This window comes from Thamnophis elegans, chromosome Z (assembly GCF_009769535.1).
Source record: "Thamnophis elegans isolate rThaEle1 chromosome Z, rThaEle1.pri, whole genome shotgun sequence".
NCBI lineage: Eukaryota > Metazoa > Chordata > Lepidosauria > Squamata > Colubridae > Thamnophis > Thamnophis elegans.
Genome location: NC_045558.1, coordinates 82,328,796 through 82,352,219, shown reverse-complemented (window position 1 = coordinate 82,352,219; position 23,424 = coordinate 82,328,796). Strand labels below are relative to the sequence as shown.

Genomic DNA, 23,424 nt, shown 5'->3' with positions numbered 1-23,424 from the left:
GCGGGCGATTTCCTTGGTTGTGAGGAGAATTCCAGTCGGGCAGTGCAGTAGTCTCCTGGTTCCAACGGGGGACTTGTTGCGTGGCAAGAAACCAGGTCCTCCCTTCAGACGGAGACGTGTCCTGTGAGTCCAAGGGGTTCGTGCTCTGTGTGCCGCCTTTGCTATGGTAAGCGAAAGAAGCAACAAAAGAATGGGTATGCGGGTGTACATAAAGTGAATGCGTGTATAACATAAAGGTCTACATCTAATTGTCTTCCGTTAATTTTCAGCCGGGTCCCAATCCTAGCGCCACCAATGTGGGTGCTTCCAGCCGTTCCCCTAGCAAAGCAGTAGCCCCACGTGCGACAGGATCCACAGTGCGACAGAGGTAGGAAGAAGTTTGTTGATCGTTAAATTAATAGCGGTGCTGCAATAGAAACTTGATTCACAACGGATCGGTGCTTGCTTTACACTCGTTTTAAATTTCAATTGTGTACATGTATATATAAAGTACACCCCCACTTTACAATCACCAGAACTAGGCTATAAACATCCGAACGAACAATAGATAGTAGCAAAGATTTGTACTTTTCAAAATCTCTGATGCTGATAGAGTGGATTTTAAGTGCCAGAAAGATTATCATGGAATGTGGAGAAACTGTTTATTGCTTCACTTATTATCTGTATCAATGGGATATTTCCTTGTAGTTATGTCTCTAATAATTTTAAGTTGGAGAGATTTAGAAACTACAGTCCTTGTTTATAAACGTCTTTAACACTTAACTTTCTGTTGTGTGTTTCATAGTTTTGGTGTACACTACTTTGGTTTAATGATTGAAGTATTGACCTAGAAACCAGGAGACTATGAGTTGTAGTCCCATTTTAGGCAGAAAGACAGTTGGGTGACTTTGGGCCAGTCTCTTTCTCTCAGCCCCACTCATTTCACAGGGCTATTTTGGGGAAGGAATACCTGGTATGTATGCTGCCTTGAATTACTTACAAAATAAAAGTGGAATAAAAGAAAACAATAAGTAAATCATAGGTTACTAGAAGATATAAATGGTAGATCTGAGGTTCTCTTAAGCTGTTGAAGTATAATTCCCATTAATTACCTCTATGATCAGCAAGGAACTATGTTGGGAATAAGGCACAGTTTACCCATCTGTTTGATACAAGACAGTGTGTAAAATCATGTAATTATTGTGTTTTTTCAGTCAAAATTGAATGATACAAAAACAAAGTATGAAGTGGATATGTTGCATGCTTGATATATTTTAATTTCTGGTTTTGTTGTAGGAAAAATGCAAGCTGTGGAACAAGGAATGCAGGTCGTTCAACATCTGCTGGTACTGGAGGAATGTGGAGATTTTACACAGAGGATTCCCCTGGTCTCAAAGTGTAAGTAAAAATATAAAGGCAATTGTGAAGAGCTGAAAAAGCTTCTTGGGTGAGAAGCAAAACATATTCAAAGAAAAAGTCCAGTTGCCTCTTGAAAAAAAAACATTTGGGACAACCATGACCTGGATGACTGAGAATCTCCATAGACCTAAAAGCAATAATGAATAATTTATTAGTGTTTCTTTCTTGTAAATCTGCTTCTTCTTCAAGAGCAATTAGATTTATAACCATTTTTTGTAATGTGGTTTTATAGGCTTTGATTTTTCTCACAATCATCAAATTTTACATTAGTCCAAAAGTTATTGGAGTAATGGTTGTTGTGCTTGCTCCCAGAAGCCTAAATCGTGCATATTATTCTGCTTTTGTTTTATGGTAGAAACATTTGCAATTAATGTAATGAATAATATATGGGGAAGTATTGGCAAGGGAGATTAAGATGTAATTTTTCTTGACCTTTTGGTATCACAATTCATAGAATTCTTCTGGTTCATTTCTTCAGGATAAGATGGGAAGATACAGTTCCATAAGTTTCTGAAGTTTACCTTTGCATGATTGTATCTGATATTGACCCCTTGTCTTAAAGATCAGATAAACCACTTGACAATTTTTTTTCATGCAATGCTTACTTACCGGGAAGTACTACTAAATATTATTTATGCAGTTGTTTTAAAAGGTCCCTAGCAGTTTATAACATGAGCAATTGGTAAATTCTAGGCCTAACAGCCAGTTTGGTATGGTATTTAAAAATACCAGGTTAGACACTGCGTATTCAAATTTTGCCTTAGGCAGAAATAGCAGTAGACTTATATACCGCTTCATAGGCCTTTCAGGCCTCTCTAAGCGGTTTACAGAGAGTCAGCATATTGCCCCCAACAATCTGGGTCCTCATTTTACCCACCTCGGAAGGATGGAAGGCTGAGTCAACCCTGAGCCGGTGAGATTTGAACCGCTGACCTGCTGATCTAGCAGTAGCCTGCAGTGCTGCATTTAACCACTGCGCCACCTTGGCTCAGAAAGCCAATTGAATGATTTGTGACCAATCTCTCTCAGGAAAAAAGCAGTGGCAACCCCCCTTTCCAAAACATTGCCCCAAAACCTGCTTGGACTTGTCCAGATAAGTGCCAGGAACCAAGACACTGATATGTGTAGGAATGCAGGCATTTTCTATACACTGTATATATAACATCATATTTGTATGTATTGTGTCACATGCCCAAATATGGGAGGGAGCATACTGCTTCCCTTTTTTTGTCTTTCGGCTTAGCACAAATGCAACACCATATTTGTCTATACTGATAAAGTTGTGGATATTAAAACAATTGTAGGAAACTGAATGAAGTATTTTTTCTTTTATTTTTTATGAATTGCTAGAAATTTTGCATTTCTTATTTCAACTTTCTCCATTATTAAATATACCAGCAAGATACCTTTATGCAGTGAATAGAATTTTGAATAGAGTCAAGCTAAATAAAATACATATTTCTTATGTAAAAACTACATTTATGTCTGTGTAAATAGAGATATTTATCCTTAGTGATAAATGGAAAATTGACTAAATTGCTTTAAGCTTCATTGTAATAAAGTTCCCAAACTTACCCTTGCAGTATGAATTACAGGTAATCCTTGGCTTACAACAATTCATTTAGTGACCATTCAAAGTTACAATGGCACTGAAAAATGTGATATGACCATTTTTCACACTTAAGACCATTGTTGCATTCCCATAGTCATGTGATCAAAATTCAGATGCTTGGCATCTGACTCATGATCATTGCAGTATCCTGGAGTCATGTGATTACTTTTGTGACCTTTTGACAAGCAAAGTCAATGGGGAACACAGATTCACTTAACAATCATGTTAACTTAACAACTGCAAAGATTCACTTAATAACTGTGGCAAGAAAGGTCATAAAATGGGGCAAAGCTCACTTTATAAATGTCTCACTTAAGAACAGAAATTTGGGGGTTAATTGTGGTTGTAAGTTGAGGACCACCTGTACATGTGTCCTAGGGTTGTACTCTAGAATGGTGAAAACAAGCCATCAGGGACTGGATTTTTTCCAAACCATTTGTGGATTAGCTAAGGTTTGGTAAAAAAAACCAAACCAGGATGTTTTAATTGTTCCTGGTTTTGACTGAAACAAAGCCCCAGAGGAACTATAGTAATGATTGCAAATTTTTTGACTCAATATTTCAATTTAAAAAAAATCCTAATTTGACATAATCCCCCAAAGCTTCTGAGAATCATGTGAGAATGGGACATGCTTTCAAAAATAGTTTATGGGTGTTAATGATTGCTGGTGTATTACCCAAAATGTCATATGTCACCTTTTGACATGTGTGTCATAGATGTGCCACGACATAACTATGGTCTGATTTTTCAGAATGGCAAGGTTGATAATGCTATACCCACTTATTCTTTATAACTTATGTACCTATTCTTTACTACAATGGACTCAGCACCAACAGTGAGGAATAAACATCCCACCTCTAACTTTCCCAGCATTATTAAGTCACAGCTATTGTTGCTACCAATGTCCTCATATCAGATCCTGTTGAATCCTTCATGGTAAACACGAATGCCACAAAGAGTTTTCAAGGAGCTAACTTCCTCCTTTTGACCTTTCAGTGTTTCTCACATTATCATCATAGATCCAATCTTTGTCAAGCAAACATTTCAGCTTTAGCTTTTTCTCATTCTTCTTTCCATATCCAGCACAAAACAGATTCCTTCTATTCCTGTTTTCTTTTAGGTACACTATTTGAAACTAGGTGCTCCATGGATAGAATTGTTTACACACTGAATGTTTTGCACTTGCCTAATTATTTTGTAATTTGCAATATTTTATATTATTCCAAAGGTACTTTTTAAAGAGGCAACTGGATTTTCATTGGGTTTTTTTTGGGGGGGGGGGGGGATGACATTTTGCTTCTTATCACATAAGCTTCTTCACTCAGAACTATATATATATATATCACACATACAATTAAAAATTGATTTTCCTATTCCTATAATTAACACCATCTTGTTTTCTTTTATTTTTAGAGGCCCTGTTCCAGTTCTTGTTATGAGTCTTCTTTTTATTGCATCTGTTTTTATGTTGCACATTTGGGGGAAATACACTCGCTCATAATGTTGTATCAGCCAATTTTAAAATCACATTTTGGACCAAATGAACATACCTATCAGATTTTACTTAAAGAAAAATGAATTGGGTATTGTAGATGGAACTATTGCAGGACAGTTATTTCTCTGCTTTTAAACTCTTTGTTAAATAGGAGTTTTGATTTTTTTTGTTAAAGATGCTGTTTGTATCTACACAATTACACAAATTGCATTAAATATCATTAAAATAACATGACCAAATGAAACTGTTTATTTCTTTGTTATAAATGTCATATTTTGATGATGATAAGGACAATTTCATTACAGGAAATTTTATTCATTTCTCAAGGGAATAGCACTATCTGTCTGTAGACCAAACAGTTAATCTAGAGAAGTATGTTGTCTCCCTTGAGTAAAAAATCAATGATGTGGCTGAGAATCTAACCAAAATAATAAAAACCACAGATTAATTCTCATTTCTACTTCTACATATAGGGACAAATGACACAAAATGAACCTGAAAACAATATTGAGTGATTACAAGCAGCTGGGCAAGAAAGTAAAGAAGTTAGGTGCAGAAGTAGTTTTTTCATCTGTACTTCCAACAAAAGGATCCAGGAAGAGAACAAAGGATTCTAGAAATGAACCACTGGCTAAAGGGTTGGTGTCACCAAGAGAATTTTGGATTCCTGGACCATGGTCTGCATTACTTCCATGATGGGCTTTTGGCAAGGGATGACCCCACAAAAACTGGGAAGAATGTTTTCAGAAAATGACTGGCTCAACTTATCAGGAGGGCTTTAAAATAAAATTGAGGGGGAAGGGTGATCAATTTTTAGGATCTCCAAGATCCAATTCCAAGCAAAAATCCATAGAAAACAAATCAAATAATGAGATAAGGAGTGATGGAAAGGAAGACAAACTCAAAACATCAAATAGGAGATATAGGAAGCACACCTAGAATCAGACATAGAGATCTCAAATGCCTATATATAAATGCTGACAGCTTTGTTGTCCACAAAGTAGAGGAGGGAACTAGATGGACAGCCATACTGGACTTAATTCTCATGAATAGAGAAGAAGTGATAGAGGGAGTGAAAACTGCAGAAATCTTGGGTGAAAGTGACCATGTCATACTGGAATTTAATATAATGCCAACACAAGCAGTAGAATATAATGATAGCAGAGTCTTAGATTTTAAAAGAGCTGATTTTAACAAACTCAGAGCTTGGGAAATTTCTTGAATGAAAATCCTAAAGAAGAAATCAATTTAAGTAGCTTGAGAAACTGAAAAATATGATCATAAAGCCCAACATCACTGAAAAAGAAAAAACAAGAAATGCAAGAAGAAACCATGGCTGCACACTGATCTCTGATAAACTGAAAATGAAAGGATAAGTACAAAACGGAAAGGAGGACATATAAATAAGACAGTGTATCAGGAGATAGCTCAAATCTGCAAAGACGAGTCAGGAAAGCAAAGGCTCAGAGTGAACAGAAACTTGCAACAAAAGTCAAAGAGAATAAAAAAAGATTCAACATATAAATCAAGAAAATAAAATCAAGGAAACAGTCTCTTCTAAAGAGAGAGGATGGCAAGGAAATAATAGGCAGTAGAGAGAAAGCAAAGCTGCTTAACTCATTCTTTGCATCGGTCTTCACACAAAAATAAACTATAGCCCAACCTACTAAAAACAGTTAAAAGATTACAGATTACTGTAAGACTTGAAATAAAAGTTAAAATAAGCAAAAAAAAAAAAAAAAAAAAAGTAAGAACACCTGTCTGATCTTGAATATAAATCACAACCTACTTCTTGGTAAGCTAGAAAAATGTGGAATAGGCAACATCATAGCCACTACTGTGTCTGCATATATCAAAAGTGCATTGAGGATGTCTGCGTTCTTAAAAACATGAGGGCTAATGAAAAACTGGTTGACATGAGGTTCACAAGATGTTGAAAGCACAGAATGAGGCTTTTAAATCTCATGATATGCTGGAAATTAGAACAACTACAGAAGATTTGAAAAGCACCATAAAAAGAGCAAAGCAAGTCAATTATCAGAAAGTTGAGAACTTTTTTCAGAACCCAGTGAACTTCAGGCATATGTGGCAGGGAATCCATGCCATTACAGATTATAAAGTGGCTCCATCAAGACGCAAGGGTGACACAGACTTTTTAAATGAGCTGAACACAGTTTTTGGAAGATTCAAGGCAGTAAATAGCACTTCTGCAAGAAAATCTGTTCCCCCCTCCTCATGAACAAGTGGTTAGCTTTGATGTTTCCTCAGTCCGGAGGACATTGCGGAAAGTCAACATTTAGAAGACAGCAGGCCTGGATAATATCCCTGGGCGTGTTCTTAGAGAATGTACAATGAGTTGGCTTGTGTTCTTATAGATATTTTCAATCTTTCGTTGCAGCAGGCAGTGGTTCCATTGTATTTTAAGAAAGCCATTATATTGCCAGTTCCAAAAAAGGCTACAGTTACAGGTCTCAATGATTATCATCCAGTTGCATTTATATCCAACATTGTGAAATGTTTTGAGACGCTGATAAAGGACATTATTGTATCTAGCCTCCCTCCAGCACTTGACTCGCTGCAGTTTGCTTACTGTCCAAATCGCTCTATAGAGGATGCTATTTTTATCTGTTCTTCATCTGAGTTTGGCGCATTTAGGGGAAAGAAACACTCATGGGCGAATGCTGTTTGTTGACTTCAGTTCAGCATTTAATACAATTATTCCTCAGCATTTAGTAGACAAACTGGGCCTCTTATACTTTAATACTCCTTTGCGCAACTGGATTCTTGATTTTCTTATTGACAGGCCCAGTATGTGCGAGTTGGAAAAGTACATCTTCCTCCCAATGTCCTTACCACTTTCTGTAGAGGGACTACCTTGAGCAGCCTGTCATATTGCATTACAGTCTGGTTGGGAAGCTTCAGACAGGTTGCTGAGGTTAGCAGTAAAGATTATTGGCAGTTCACTCCTTTCTATTCAGGACATAGCATATAAGTGTTGCTTGAGCAGGGTCTGCAGGATTGACTGGGAGGCTATACATTCTCTTCACAACCTGTTTTCCTTGTTACTTGCTGAGAGGCTTCTTGGTATCCGAAGCAGAACATCCAAATTCAGCCACAGTTTTGTTCCATACAGTTATCAACCTTATAAACTCTCAAGCTTCCTTTTTCCACTATGTATTCAAGATGGACAATAATTAATATTTATATGTATATGTTAGGGTGTAGGTATCTACATATGTACAGTATGTATATAGCATATCTATACGTGCGTTATGTATATGTACACTTTTGAGAGCAGGTAACAGAATTTCATTTTTTTAATATATGCCAGAGTGCCCACAGAAAGCTTCCCTTCTCTTCCCTTCCCATCCCATCCCACCCCACCCCATCCCATCCCATCTTATCACTATCAGATAGATTTGTAGCTGGCTGACAAAGCATACTCAACTTGTAGATCTTAATGACACTACATCTACAGGAGGGAAGTTAGCAGTGGGATACCATAAGGTTCCATCTCAGGCCCAGTACTCTTCCATACCTTCATACATGACTTAAATGAGGGAATAGAAGGGGAACTCATCAAATTTGCAGATGACACTAAGCTGGCAGGAAAAGCCAACACCTCAGAAAACAGTTCAGTATCCAAAAAGATCTTGACAAATTTGAACAATGGGTCCTACCCAACAAAATGAATTTTAATGTGGAGAAAAGCAAAGTGTTACACTTAGGGAGGAAAAACCAAAGGTATAAATGTAGATTAAGTTCAAAAACAGTAACTGTGAGAGGGACCTTGCAGTCCTAGTGGATGATCACTTGAATATGAGTTAGCAGTGTGCCGCAGCAGCCAAAAAAGCTAATATAATCTATGGTTGTATAAACAGAGGCATAGAATCAAAATAATGTGAAGTATTAGTACCACTGTATAAAATCTTAGTAGGACCACATCTGGAATACTGCAACCAGTTTTGTCACCACTACAAAACAGATGTTGAGACTTGGGAGAAAGTTCAGAGAAGAGCATCTAAGATAATCAAAGATTAATAGTTGCAGGATTTGCGTTTGGCTACAGAAAAGAGGAACTAGAACTGACATGATAGCAGTGTTCCAATATTTGAGAAGCTGCCACAAAGAAGAGAGGGTCAAATTATTCTCCAAAAGCACCAGAGAGCAGGACAAGAAACAATGGTTGGAAACTAACTAAGGAGAGAAACAATCTGGAATTAAGGAGAAACTGCCTAACAGTGAGAACAATTAACCAGTTGAACAGCTTGCCTTCAGAAACTGTGGGCGCTTCATTACTGGAAGTTTTTAATAAGACACTGGACAGCCACTTGTGTGAAATGGTATAGGTCCTGCTTCAGCAATGAGCTGGACTAGAAGACTTCCAAGGTCCCTTCCAGCTCTATTCTATTCCATTCCGTTCCATTCCATTCCATTCTTCTACAATATTTGAGGGGCTGCCACAAGAAAATAGGAGTCAATCTGATTTGCAAAGCACAAGAAGGCACAACAAGAAACAATGGATGAAAACTAATCAAGGAGAGAAGCAACCTAGAATTAAGGAGAAATTTCCTAACAGTGGGAACAATTAACTAGTGGAATGGTTTGCCTTTAGAAGTTGTAAGTACTCCATCCCTAGAGGCTTTTAAGAAGAGACCAGATAGCCACTTATTTGAAATGGTATAAGGCAAGGGTCCCCAACCCTAAATCCATGGACTAGTACTGGTCCACAACCCATTGTGCAAACAGTGGATGAGTGTCTGTCACAAATGACAGACATGCAAAACCTTTCCCTCCACTGATACTGCTGGACCCTTCTGTGGAGCTGGAAGGATTGCGGCCCTCTGCTTGCTAAGGTATTGGATGAAAAGACCTCCAAGGACCCTTGCAACTCTGTTATTCTATTCTGCTCAAGCAGGAGATCATATACCATTTCAGACAAATGGTTAAAATGGAGCAATGCTGGATATTTGCTACAAATGGAAGATTGCACCCATTCAGCTTCAGCAGCATGATGTCAGCTTTTTCCTGACAAAATGCATTGGTGATAGAGTCTATATGTGGCTTTGCTAGTTGTACAAACACAGTCAACAATTGTTTACCAAAGTATGGCTAAACAAATGGTTGCTAAGAGGAATATGTGACACAAAACAGAGCCACAATTGGCTGGATTATTATGTTGTTATTATTATTTTTATTATTATTTATTACATTTATAGGCCGCCCAATCCCTAAGGACTCCGTGTTCACCCTAAACATACCCAAACATAGCATAATGTTTAATACTAAACTGTCACCCTCTACTAGAATATTTCAAGTTTTGTATTTTCCACAACAGGTTTGGTGCTCCATGTAATCTTCTACCTTTACCACTAGATGGAAACCTGTGAAGATGAGAAAAGGCTCTGATATATATCTGATTATGGTATCTTGGGTTTTAGCTAAGTGTTATTAAGAATTTACTCTGGATTCCTACACTGGGCCTACATAGCCTCATGTAGGGTTATGATTCTGACTATATTACATTTTAAAACTCTGTTTGTATGTAAGCACTTCTGTCCATTTGAAATAAAAACTTGACATTACTGTAATTAAGAAGTACATATATTAATCTACAAATATAAAAAAGACTAGATCCTTTTTTCCCTTACATGTTTCTAAGTTTAGGAAATTTTTAAAATTCTCACTTACTGACTATAAATGGGACTGGCAGCCCTGTTACTAAACAGGTAGATCAAAACCTATGACATCAGGGAGAGAATCATCCATAATTATTAAGAGTGATGTGACTTGTGACTTCCTGCTAGTTTCACCTTTGACTTTGCTTTGCAGAAGCTGGCTGTGAATATCACAAAAAGCATTTTTATGATTGTGAGATCCTGTGACTGTTATAAATGCTTGCTGGTTGCCAAATGCTTGAATTATTATTACGGGATGTGGGGATGCTGTAGTAACCACAGCTTCAAGGAAAACTTGTAAGTCTCCTTTATCAGTGCTGTTGTAATGTTCAGTTCAGTTATGACCCAATCCAGAGGTTACACTTGTTTGTCTTTATAGCCAATGGCAGAGACACTACAGCATCCCATCAGCGTATCTTCTCCTATGCTGTCTACAGGGGCCCTGCAGGTTGCCACACACCTTTAGCCCCTGCATTGGGTGCTCTCAGGGTTTGGGCGTGATTCCTACCCGTCAGCTCCACACTGCTCCTTCTTATCTTTTGAAGTGCTCTGGAGTCTTTTGCACTGCTGGAATGAATTGTTTCATTGTGTAACTGAACGGCACAATTCTGGAAGAGCACCATGTGCACTATGGGGACTCATTGTGTGTTGGGAAAGCCTACAGTAGTCTAAGGATGGAAGAAAAGGCTTGTGAGGCCTGGTAGTGGAGGACAGGGGCAGCTCTGGGGACCCCAAAGAGCAGGAAGTGGGGGAAGCCTTGGGAGGTCTTGAGAGGCTCAGGGCAGCCAGGCCTGGGCCTGCACTAGGCCTCGCAGGGGCTCTCCCCATAGGCATTCCATGCTTTGTTTAATGGCTTACACTTAATGACTTATCAATAGCTGTGTCAAGTATGGGATTATTAAGAAAGGCTGTCTCACTTAATAACCATCATGATATATGACCCAAATCGGCAGGCTCCATTATGGTCTACATTGAGGATTATCGGTATACCAAAATTATTATGGAGCAGGTGAAGTTTCTGAATACTTATCAAAGGCAGCTTATGTAAAGCACAATAATCTAAATGCAAGATAACCAAGAAATGAGAAGTGCCTCCAGAATTAGGAATGGACACAACTAAAAGCAATAAGATTTGCACTAATTTGTGCCAAGGCCGTCCTGGCCAGGGCTGCCACCTACCTCTTCATCAAGCAGAATTGTAAATCCAGGTGGGACCCCAAGATTGCACACTGAATTTATATGAGGAATTGTTACCCCATCCAGAATTAACATTTCTTTATTCATTTTATTTTATTTTCAAAGTATATATAGCTGCTCATATTAAGTATATAACTTAATACATGGCAAACAATATCTACAAACCAGTATAAAACCCTTAGCCAGGAATATTTTGAGTTTGGAGTGTTAAAAATTCAGAAAATGCCCACTTTGACTCTGCTGGCATGTTACATACAGACCCACACACCTCCCAGACAAAAAAGAAACAATTAATAATGAATAGTAATACATTAAATAAATTATTTGAATACCGTAATCAGATATATATCATAATAAGATATTAAAATATCTTACTTTGTATAAAGCACATTGTTTCCAAATCTTGAATGATCGTCCTAGTTGTATTATAAAAATCAAAATGGACCATCAAGGAATTTAATGGAAATATACCATTCATAAACTTCTCTTTCTTTAAATGTGAAAACTTTTCATAAATATATTATTTATTTTGTTTAATTTTATATAAATAAGAACATTTAACTTACATATAACTCTTGTATTCTGAAACCATTATTACAGTGTGCCTTCCTATATGAATGGATCCAAATGAGCTGGTTGTTCTGATTTCAAAAGTTAGTGTGTAAAAAAAAAAGCACAAAATTCTCCTTATGCGGATTTTTTTCTCATCAAATAATAATAGCATAACAATAAGAAAATAATCCATGACAAAGATTATCAGTCTTGCCAGAAGTATTTTAGAATGTAGAGGTAATCCAGGATGAGCTGCCAGTAGAAGAAGCCAGTACACTTATTAATTTTTTTCATTCCAAAACTAGCTGCCTCAGAAAAATCAAAACCCTCTAAAAAATGGAAGAACTGAAACAGAGAATAGCTGAGCTATTCTTTTTTACAGCATAAAAAACATAGTAACTTTACCTGCATTGAAGCTTATAAGTATGGCCATATTGATACACAATTATGAGAAAAAGCTGCCTTAGCATCTATATTTAATCCCTCTAATATTTCAAAATTAACTCACTGATGTGTTTTCGGGCAGCTTCACTTTTGGCAACTCTATTGCCCCTTGACTGGATGTCTTTTTGCTGCCATGGTTTCCTGTTTCAAAGCTGGATTTTAGGCAGCTTCCCCTTATTCCCTGGGATGTCTCCTGTCCAGTCTTTGCCTTTGTTCGCCTTTTACTTAGGGCTGGATTTCAGGCAGATACCCCTTATACCTTGGGACAGTCTTCTGTCCACTCTTTAACTGTCTTTTTAAGTCCTATCCCTTTCTTTTCTTCTTCTGTGGTTGTTCCCGCTCCTTGGTTTCTTCAGGGCTTTGGCCTTTGAATTCAATTAAGAAGTCACCAAGGATGGGCTTCCTGGGGGCGGAGCCTGTCGCCGAAGGAGCTCAACGGAGCCCCTCTCAGAGTGCTGGTCTGTATATCTAATTAAGATCAATAGATATCACCCCTTTTTGGCAGAAAGGGGCAGGCAGAAGCTCAGGTGCTAGGATTTATTCGTAGTTCACAGCCCCCCCCCTTTTTTTTTTTGGGCTGCGAACGGAGAAGAGATCCAGCGTAACTGAGCTCTTATCTCCAGCCAGTTTCTCGCAGCTGCCTTTTTGCAGCCCTAGACAGGCGATCCCCCCCCCCCTCAGGACAATGATAAATTGCTTAAAGCAACTTAAGGCTAACACGAGCGGGTCTTACTCCTGTGATGTTCCTTTTTTTATAACTATCTAAACACCAGCCTTGTTTTTCCTTTGAAACTTCTTTGTTCAACCGAGTACAAGATGGCGTTTTTACTGTGTTGGTGATTGATGACGCAATTAACCGGCTTTATCTCCCCGGAGACTGCTACTTATTAACAAGCAAAATCTACAAATAATTTATTGAGAACTGACCAGGTGAAGACACTGTTTATCTGTTTATTTTCAGCTTTTATCTATAATGCCTCCCAGGTCTAAGCAGGCAAAAAAATCCCCCCCGCATGTGCTTAAAGAACTTGTTAGTAAATCGTTGCCTTTGCCTCCTACACCCCCTACTGGAGATTCCTTGACACAGGAGCTTCTTTTTCAAATACTCAATGATTTTAAACAAGAAATCAAAGAATTTGTGCTGGATTTATGCGTCAAAATACAGACTAAAATTGCCCAAATAAAGGTGGATATGTTTGAAGCTATGTCTACTTTGACAGATTATATCGAAGAAATGGAGACTAAACTGGAAACCTTGGAGGAGGCTAATTCTAAGTTGACTTCCAACATCCAAGTATTACAACAAGAGATTAGAGATACTCAAACACAACTTATAATGATAAATTATAACAGAAAGGCGTTTGCAATAAGAGTCAGAGGACTGCCCGAAAAGAAAGGAGAGAACTTGAAACAGACGTTTGTAGAAGCTTTCAGCCAAGCGGTGGGAGGTCCGGGATTCAATTTTGATTGGAATATTCGAAAAATCTATCGCCAGAATTCGTGTGTAGCAGAACAACGACAGCTTCCAAGAGACATAATTATATACTTTTTCACAAGAGAATCCAGAAATGCGATCACCCAAAAGTTTTACAACAACAGGCTCCGAATCGATGGCCATGATTTGTTTGTCTTTAAAGAAATCCCGCTCCAGATGCTGCAAGCAAGGAGAGGCTATACTTTTTTAACCCAAGAACTTAGAAATCGTCAAATACAGTATAAATGGGAAGCTCCAGTTGGAATCACAGTTACACTCGAAAATCAAAGATTTCGTATTAATTCTGTTTCGGAAGCTCGGGACTTTTATTATAAAACTCTGAAGGCGGGGCTTCTTGACTCACTCGGAAATGCGGAAGGACAAGGTGAAGGAAAGACAAGCAGCAACTTACTTGGTTACAAGATGGAGGGAGTTGTTCTCCCCCTACTGGAGAGGCAGAAGAGCGGAAACTGAGGATTTAGCCATATTTTTAAAGCAGCGGGACATGTGGTTACAAGGCAGAGGGTTGCCTTCTCTTTCCGGAAGGGCAGAAGAGTAAAGAAGATAGATCCAGCGATGTCTTTAAAATACTTTCTAAGCTCTTGGACTGATTAAAATTTTAGGATTTCTGTTTGGGATGAAATGGTAAAGCTGTGTACCGATGAGGAATGGAAAGAAGCATTGCTTATTTTGGACAGATATTGTACGGGACTTTTATAAGACTTATTTGAATTTCAATCCAAACTGCGCATGAATTGGTTTCTGTGAGGAAAGCGGGGACTAAGATTTATTTGAATTGCGGTTTGGGATGAATGGAGTCGGGAGGAGTGGGGCAGAAGGGAAGGTGGAGCGGGATATTGATGAAGGGATCTTGGGATTGAATGAAGTGGTATGGATTTTGGGCACACATTTTACGGATTTACATGCTTGAAGTATAACATAAAAAGCTCAGGATTTTAAAGTGAAGAGCGAGATCCTAATCTTATGGAATTTGGGCTTGGGAGGAATGGAGATGAGAAACGAAGGGTAGGAAGATGAGTAGCGAAAGTATGATTAGACTGCTCTGTATTTGAAGATAAATTGATTTTTGTATAAACTAATATTTGAATATAAGGTTAAGAAAGGCTATCTGGAGAGTCTACAGGAAGACGGGGGTAAATATCAAAGAAGTAAGGGACGAGGACAAAATATAAATGGAATGATTTATACTGTTTAAATTTTAAGAATGATGGGAGGCTGAGCAGAATGCAAAAGATTTTTTAATTTTTTATTTATTTATTTTTTTCTTTTTCTTTTCTTTTCGGAGTGTTCTTTTTATTTATTTATTAAGAGCCAAGGTGGCGCAGTGGTTAAATGCAGCACTGCAGGCTACTGCTAGATCAGCAGGTCAGCGGTTCAAATCTCACCGGCTCAGGGTTGACTCAGCCTTCCATCCTTCCGAGGTGGGTAAAATGAGGACCCAGATTGTTGGGGGCAATATGCTGACTCTCTGTAAACCGCTTAGAGAGGCCTGAAAGGCCTATGAAGCGGTATATAAGTCTACTGCTATTTATTTTCATTATTATTGTTAATAAGATATTTTAGAAGGTGAATGGTACTGAACTGTGCCGGGTGTGGGACCTGGGAAGTCGGAGGGGATTAGGGAGGGGGTTCATTGGGGGTGGGTGGGTGGGTGGAGATATAGTTTCAATATATAGAATAAGAAAAATACACTTGTATACTGTTGTTCCTTATCTTTTCTTTTTATTTTTCTCTTTTTTTTTCTTTTTATTTTTTTTCTTCTTTTTTCTTTTTAGCGTAATTTTTAGTAACTGAATAGATTAAGGAATAGAGAAATGCACCAAAGTGAGAAGTAGAGGAAAGGAAGAGGGAGAAGTAAGGAGGGAGGAAGAGGGGAATGTAAGGAGGATGAGAGGGGAAGGAGGGTGAGGAAGGCGAGAAAGGAAGATAGGAGGGGAAAGGGAAGTAAGAGGGGTGATCGTTGGGGGGAGAAAGGAAAGTTGGAGGGGGAGAAGAAGGGGTGTATGAAAGCGATAGGTTGGGTTTATGATGAGTTGTGTTTAGGTTGGGGTTTTTCTTTTTTTATTATTATATTATTATTATTGCAAATATTCAGTATATAAGTGAATGTACAAAATTGAAAATGAAAATGAATAAAACATTTAAACAGAAAAAGAAGTCACCAAGGATTTCATCAGGGCCGGACGTTCATTTAGACCAGTGATGGGCAACCTTTTTGGCGTGGTGTGTCAAAAATCGGCAAAAAATCGAGCATAACTCGCGTTGTGTGTCACTTCGACAAAAACATAATTTTGCGCAATTTATAGTTGCTGCTAATGGCGCTCACAGTTCCCGTTGGCACTCCGCTGTTCCCTGCTGTGGTGCGGTCGTAACCGACAGTCCCAGGAGTAGACTCTCTGTGCCGGCTTGACTGGAGAGAGGCGCGCACTGTTCCCGTGCTCCTCTCCTGCGGGTCCTCCCTCGCCGCGCTGATGACGTGTGTGTGCACGGCACGCACGCCTTACCAGCAGCCCCTATGCTCAGAAAGGGGCGGCAGCGATACAGTAAGTGAGTGTGGGCGGGGGAGATCACACGTCTCGCCCCCCCGTTCCTCCAGCACAGATTCTTTCATCCTCGGCGGCCGTGCAGGAGCTGAGGATGAATCGCATGAAATCCTGTGCGTGTCACCCCAAATGGCTACGCGTGTCAGCACTGACACGCGTGTCATAGGTTCGCCATCACTGATTTAGACAGTGGTTCATTGCATTCATTCAATTCACTGTATGCATCGATAAGACATGCAGATCTCTGCAATGTCTTGTTTTTCAAGATACTCATTCACTGTCAAAAGACTTCTGAGCCCTGAGTGCAGCTGACAATGCAGAAACACACAGTCTTGGTCACTGACTGGGAGTTTTATTTAAGAGCAATTACACACCTTTCAGCCACTAGTCTTACTTGTCCAGGGGTCCTCCTCTGGATGGTTTGTTGGTGTCTTCCAATTGAATCCAGTGTGGAATCCTGGACAAGCCCCCAGATTGTTGTCCTTAATTGAGCTCTGAGCCTGGTACTGAAGCTGATGAAGGATGCCTGACACAAGATACAGTTGGTTAATAAGATTGTGCACATACATTATTTCGTGAACCACAAAATAATAAAACCTGCTATTATTGCTGTACACATTTTTTAAAAAAGAAAATGGGGCAGAATGCATTGTTTCCCATCCTTGGCAACTTTAAGAATTCCCAAAAAATTTCACGAACAGTATGGATATGGGGCAGTGGTGGGTTTCAATTTTTTTTAGAACCTCTTCTGTAGGTGTGGCCTGCTTTGTGGAAGTGGCTTGCTGGCCATGTGATTGGGTGGGCATAGCCAACTTGTAAAATGTGGTGAAACTCACTTAACAATGCTTTTGCTTAGCAACCAAAATGTTGGCTCAGAAACTGGCATTTGAAGCATGCAACTCTTAAAGCTGTCAAGTTACAAGACCTTTGCACCCCTAACCCTTTAGAAAAAAAAAACCAGGAGTGTTCAAACTTGACAGTTTTAAGACTTGTGGACTTCAACTCCCAGAATTTCTCCTCTCACTCTTCATCTTGATGATGTGTGGACGGGTGGGGAGAGGGAGCTGGAACTGGTTCTAAATGGCACTGTAGATTCGTGGAACTTCTTCTATAGAAGAGGTTAGAACTGGCAGGAACCCATCCCTGGTATGGGGTAGCTTAAACTCATACTTTTTAAAATTGTTGAGGCTGAGGCCACTAAAATAATGGATTAAATAAGACAATCTGATATTTAAAAATATTTACATTAATAGTTACCCCTCCCCCAAATCTCTAAAAAAGGATTTTTGGAGATATGTGTCAGTATGATGTTTGGGATTTAAGGTAGAAATAGGTCTCCCCAATATTTTTTGCTTCAGTTTAGTCTCATTTTGCCTTGCTATCTATATAATAACATATCATGGAATTCTCCCTTGCTTCTTCTGATGATATATTAACATTTTCCTGTGCCCTTCCAGCCTTTGGGAAAACAAGTTGTTTCTCCTCCTGAAGAAAAAAAAAACATCAGATGATTAACATAATGTATGAACCAACTTACTTTGGTTTTGGATTTATGGAAGCTATCCCTCTAAGGAAAAAAAATCCCTACCATTAGAAATATTTTTCTAAAGAATAGAAAGAAATCCCTTGATAAGAATAAGAAGGAATTCTTTCCTAACTTTCCCTATTGCTCATTGTTGGTTTAGTGGCCTAAGGAAATTATGTCTTCATTCATAAAATACAATGTTGCGATTCATAAAACTGGACTTTTATTCAGAAAACATACAATGTAGTGAGTGGGCTCTGAAAGATCCAGCCAATTACAGAAAAAATCAGAATAGACTGAAGCCAATCGCCAAAAACAGAACCAGATTAGAAAGACAAAAATATCTATGCCCACACATTCATACACCCACAAGGGACAGCTACAAACACTATATACACAACAAAAAAGGAACTTGCAGATTTGAAAATAATCATTAAAATACTGCCTCTAGCCATGGCAGTATTAGAACAATCACAAATGCACACCTCCATTACATGCTTAACACAAGAGACTCAAATCCTATAAAAACTTAATCACTGTACCATTTAATTGTTACCTGACCTCAAGAATAAATCTCTTTGTTAATAGGAAATCCGTATTTTTCGCTCCATAAGACGCTCCTGGCCATAAGATGCACTTAGGTTTACAGGAAGAAAACAAGAAAAAAAAATCTGCCTCTGTCTGCTAGTGTCCATCCGATATTCATCTGGCTAGCGTCCTTGTGGCAAACAGCCTTCATCCTCTGTGTCTGCTGTCTCTGCCAGGGAACGCTGGAGCCTTCATCTCCGAGCAGCTGATCGATGGTTGGATTGGCCTCCTGGAATACTGCTGATTAGCTGTTTGCTGCTGCTGCCTGTTGGCCATATTCACTCCATAAGATGCAGAGACATTTCCACCCACTTTTGGGAGAAAAAAAGTGTGTCTTATGGATCAAAAAATATGTTAAATGAATCAACCTTCTTTCTGAAGTAGCTAACCTCTCACTGCCCCAAGTCTAATATGACCAATGGACCTGGCCTGAGTAAGCCTTCACCTTGCCAGCAGCAGACCATTTTCTGATAGGGCCCAGTTTTCAAGTCTGTTGAGATCCATCTGGCTCTTGTGGCTATCTTCTGGGGTAATGGCTATTCTTGCCATTTTAGTGTCATCTGCAAATTTGATAAGTTTCCCTTCTATTCTCTCATCTAAATCATTTATGAAGATATTGAAGAACAATGAACCCAAAACAGAACTTGGGGTTTCCCACTGCTTATTTCTCTCCATGTTGATGTAGTTCCAAACTGCACATTGAGTACAGTTTTACAAATCAATCTCATGGTAATACTGTCTATTTCACATTTTTCTAGCTATGAAGAAGTAGATTGTGGTCTATTTTGTCAAATGCATTATTGAAATTCAAGTGTACTTTGTCTCCCAGTTGATGTCAGGGTATTTAAAGTCCCCTATTACTTCTATGATATGCTTTCTACATACATTGGTTAACCAATTAGCAAAAAGTTCAACTATTTCTTTTGCTTGGTTGAGTGGTCTGAAATATTCACCTATGGCAATGTCATTTTTCATTTTATACTAACATATGTATTCTAGGAGGCTTTCATCCTTGTTTTTAGCATGTTTGTAGAGTAGTAGTGATCACTTACATATAATCCAACTACCTCTCCTATTTTATCAAGTCTTTTCTTTTGAACAGCCTATATCAAGGATGTCAAACTCCTGGCCTGTGGGCTGGATGTGTCACATGCTGGCCACATCGATGCCCAGTTTAGTGAAGGGGGGAAAGTCCCAATATGTCACATGACACCACCGTGACGACATGAGTTTGACACCCCTGGTTTATATCCTTCCATGAGTAGATTCCAGCTGTGAATTTCATTCCACCAACTTTCAGTAATAACAACTATATAATACCTGCCCTCAACTACTAATATTTCAAGTTTACCCTGTTTATTCCCCAAACTTTGAACATTAGTGTATTGGTCTTCTGAGTACTTTATGGCTGACCTTGGATATGCTTCCTATATAGCAAAGGTTGTATCTCAGTTTTTTTTCCTTCCCATCACTTTCTACCACAGGGGTAGTCAACGTTTTTATACCTACCACCCACTTTTGTATTTTTGGTAGTATTAAAAATTTTCTAACTGCCTACCAGTTCCACAGTAATGGTGATTTATAAAGTAGGGAAGTAACTTTACTTTATAAATTTTATAAAGCAGAGTTATAGCAGACTCCTACTGCCCACCAAGAAAGCTGGAACGCCCACTAATGGGCGTAGGGACCAGGTTGACTACCACTGTTCTACCATCTTCTTTGATTGGTTGTCTTTGGGTTTATGCTTGGGTTAGGGTTTCTTCCACATAAATCTCTCCTTAGGATGGTTCCTGTTTCGTGGAGCCCAAGTGTATTCATATGTTCCAGCTAATTCTAAAGGGGGACCATGCACCTTCATGCCTTTCCTCAAGAAGATAAACAGAATGGACCTACAACTGCTAACACTAAACTGTGATTTATGCACAGGCTTGCTTAATGCAGTGGAGTATATCATGCTAGCCATCTGTCTAGTAGGAGTCCAGGACTAGCTATCTGCAACTCAAGAAAGATCAACAGTCTTGCTTGTACATTGGCTAAAAGTCTTAATGAAATATCTCAAGATGCAGATGTACTGAATCAGGAGCTTAGACAGGTACTTTTGAAGTGACTCTTGAGAATAGAGCAGCCATTGATTATTTATGGTTGAGGCACAACCACAGCTGTGAGGAATTCAAAAGATGTGCTGCTTTAACTTGTCAGAAATCTCCTAACTCATAGGGTGAAACTTTAAGGATCTTAAGAAATTGATACAAAACACTGAATATGAAAAATTCCTGTTTGACCTAACAGAGCTCCTAGCTTGGCTACTATACCTTCATTGGCTAAAAACCTTCTTTCTGGGAGCCATCAGCATAATTGATCTTGGTCCTATACCTCTGTTTATGCAGCATAGGACTACCTTGACTTTTTTTTGTAACTGCAGCACACTGCTAGCTCATACTTAAGTGATGGTCCACTAGGACACTCAGATCACTCTCATAATTACTACTGCTCAGCCAGATAACACCTATACTATATCTAAACATTTGGTTTTCCTGTCTAAATGCAGAACTTTAGTTTTCTCACTATTGAACTGCATGTTGTTTGATAAGACTCAATGCTCAAGTGTGTCAAGCTCCTTCTTGAGCCTATGTTCCTAAATGTTAGCAATTAGATTTTGTTTAGTGTTCCAAGATCACATCTGCCATCTCGTTTAGAACCCTGGGGTGTAAACCATCTGGTTCTGGTGATTTTTGAGGTTTTGAGGTTTTATTGGGATTTATATGCCGCCCTTTTCCCTGAGGGGACTCAGGGCGGCTTACAACCACAGGGGAGGGGAAGTGCAAGGTCAAAACAAACACTTTGTGAACAAAAGAAAAATAATAAAACACAACTTTCATTCAGCAATCAAACACTCGGGCGGGTAATTGGAAGCCTATCCCCAGGCCTGCTGGGAGAGCCAGATCTTGAGGGCTGCGCGGAAGGTCTGGATCGTGGTGAGGGTGCGGATCTCCATGGGGAGCTCGTTCCATAGGGTCGGGGCAGCAACAGAAAAGGCTCTCCTCCGTGTGGTCGCCAGTCGACATTGACTGGCAGATGGAATTCGGAGGAGGCCCAGTCTGTGCGATCTGATTGGTCGATTTAGGGAGGTAATCGGCAGAAGGCGGTCTCTCAAGTACCCAGATCCACTACCATGGAGTGCTTTAAAGATGGTCATCATTATCCTGAAGCGCACCCGGAGACCAACAGGCAGCCAGTGCAGCTCGCGGAGGACAGGTGTAACGTGGGCGAACCGAGGTGCGCCCACTATCACTCGCGCGGCTGCATTTTGGACTAGCTGTAGTCGCCGGATGCACTTCAGGGGCAACCCCATGTAGAGCCCATTGCAGTATTCCAGTCTAGAGATCACAAGGGCTCGAGTGACTGTTGTGAGGGCCCCCCGATCTAGGTAGGGCCGCAACTGGCGGACCAGGCGAACCTGGGCAAATGCCCCCCTGGTCACAGCTGACAGCTGATGGTCAAAAGTCAGCTGTGGATCCAGGAGGACTCCTAAGTTGCGAACCCTATCTGAGGGGTATAAAATTTGACCCCCCAGCCTAAGCGTTGGTGTATTAGCCAAATTATTGGGGGGGAAACACAACAGCCACTCGGTCTTATCCGGGTTGAGCACCAGTTTGTTAGCACTCATCCAGCTCTTAACGGCCTCCAGACCCCGGTTCATCACGTCCACCGCTTCATTGAGTTGGCACGGGGCGGACAGATACAATTGCGTATCGTCCGCATATTGATGGTATTTTATCCCGTGCCTCCGAATGATCTCGCCCAGCGGTTTCATGTATATGTTAAATAGTAGGGGGGATAGGACCGAACCCTGAGGTACTCCACATGTTAGGGGCCTCAGGGACGATCTCTGCCCCCCTACTAACACCGACTGCGACCTGTCCGAGAGGTAGGAGGAGAACCACCGCAAAACAGTGCCTCCCACTCCCACCTCCCGCAGTCGTCGCAGAAGGATACCATGGTCGATGGTATCGAAAGCCGCTGAGAGGTCAAGGAGAACCAGGATGGACGCATAGCCTCCATCTCTGGCCCTCCAGAGATCATAGGTCAATGCGACCAAAGCGGTTTCTGTGCTGTAACCAGGTCTGAAGCCGGACTGGAAGGGGTCAAGATAACTAGCTTCCTCCAAGGCCCGTCGAAGCTGAAAGGCCACCACCTTCTCAACAACCTTCCCGATAAAGGGAAGGTTGGAGACAGGACGAAAGTTGTTTAAGATGGCTGGATCTAACGATGGTTTCTTTAGGAGGGGTCTCACCACCGCCGTTTTGAGCGCGGCGGGGAAGTGCCCCTCCCGAAGGGAGGCGGTGACAACCGCCTGGATCCAGCCATGTGTCACCTCCCTGCTGTTGGCCACCAGCCAGGAGGGACACGGGTCCAGAATACAAGTGGAGGCACTTACAGCTCGGATGGCCTTGTCCACATCCCCAGAGGCAACTTCCTGGAACTCAACCCAGAACTGATGTGGCAAATGATCCTCCTGTGTCTCAGCTGGATCTACTGCGGTGGAGTCCAAGTCCGATCGAAACCGAGCTACTTTGTCCGCCAAGAATTGAGCATAATCCTCAGCCCTACCCTGCAAGGGGTCTCCCGCATCCCTCCTATTAAGGGATTTGAACTAGTTTAGATTGGATAGATGTTTTCTTACCAATTTCTTGCCTATTTTGATCTGCATTCCTGTTCTATCTCCCATGATGCAGTTTTTAGTAAATTTGATTTCCCCCCATTTTGCCTGAAAACGGATGCAAAAAAATGGATTAAACAGTTCTGCTTTCTCCTTACTGTCTGTCAACTTTCTTGCCACCTTCCTCCATTAGTGTACTGATTATTTCATTGGCTTTGTTCTTGTTTCTTAAAATTG

At 40.0% G+C, this 23,424-nt stretch overlaps 1 protein-coding gene across 1 annotated transcript; it reads left to right on the top strand.

The window, feature by feature from the left end:
* Nucleotides 1–61: 61 nt before the first annotated feature.
* On the top strand, nucleotides 62–4,736 carry SEC61B (SEC61 translocon subunit beta). Its single transcript, XM_032237769.1, has 4 exons — nucleotides 62–166; nucleotides 270–367; nucleotides 1,276–1,377; nucleotides 4,424–4,736. Exons 1-4 carry the CDS (start codon nucleotides 164–166, stop codon nucleotides 4,509–4,511), a joined length of 291 nt encoding a protein of 96 aa, XP_032093660.1. The 5' UTR covers nucleotides 62–163; the 3' UTR covers nucleotides 4,512–4,736.
* Nucleotides 4,737–23,424: the final 18,688 nt, after the last annotated feature.

Coding starts and splice junctions, on each gene's coding strand:
- SEC61B (XM_032237769.1), top strand. Junction 368..1,275: donor GGATCCACAGTGCGACAGAG/GTAGGAAGAAGT, acceptor GTTTTGTTGTAG/GAAAAATGCAAGCTGTGGAA. Junction 1,378..4,423: donor GATTCCCCTGGTCTCAAAGT/GTAAGTAAAAAT, acceptor TTTTATTTTTAG/AGGCCCTGTTCCAGTTCTTG.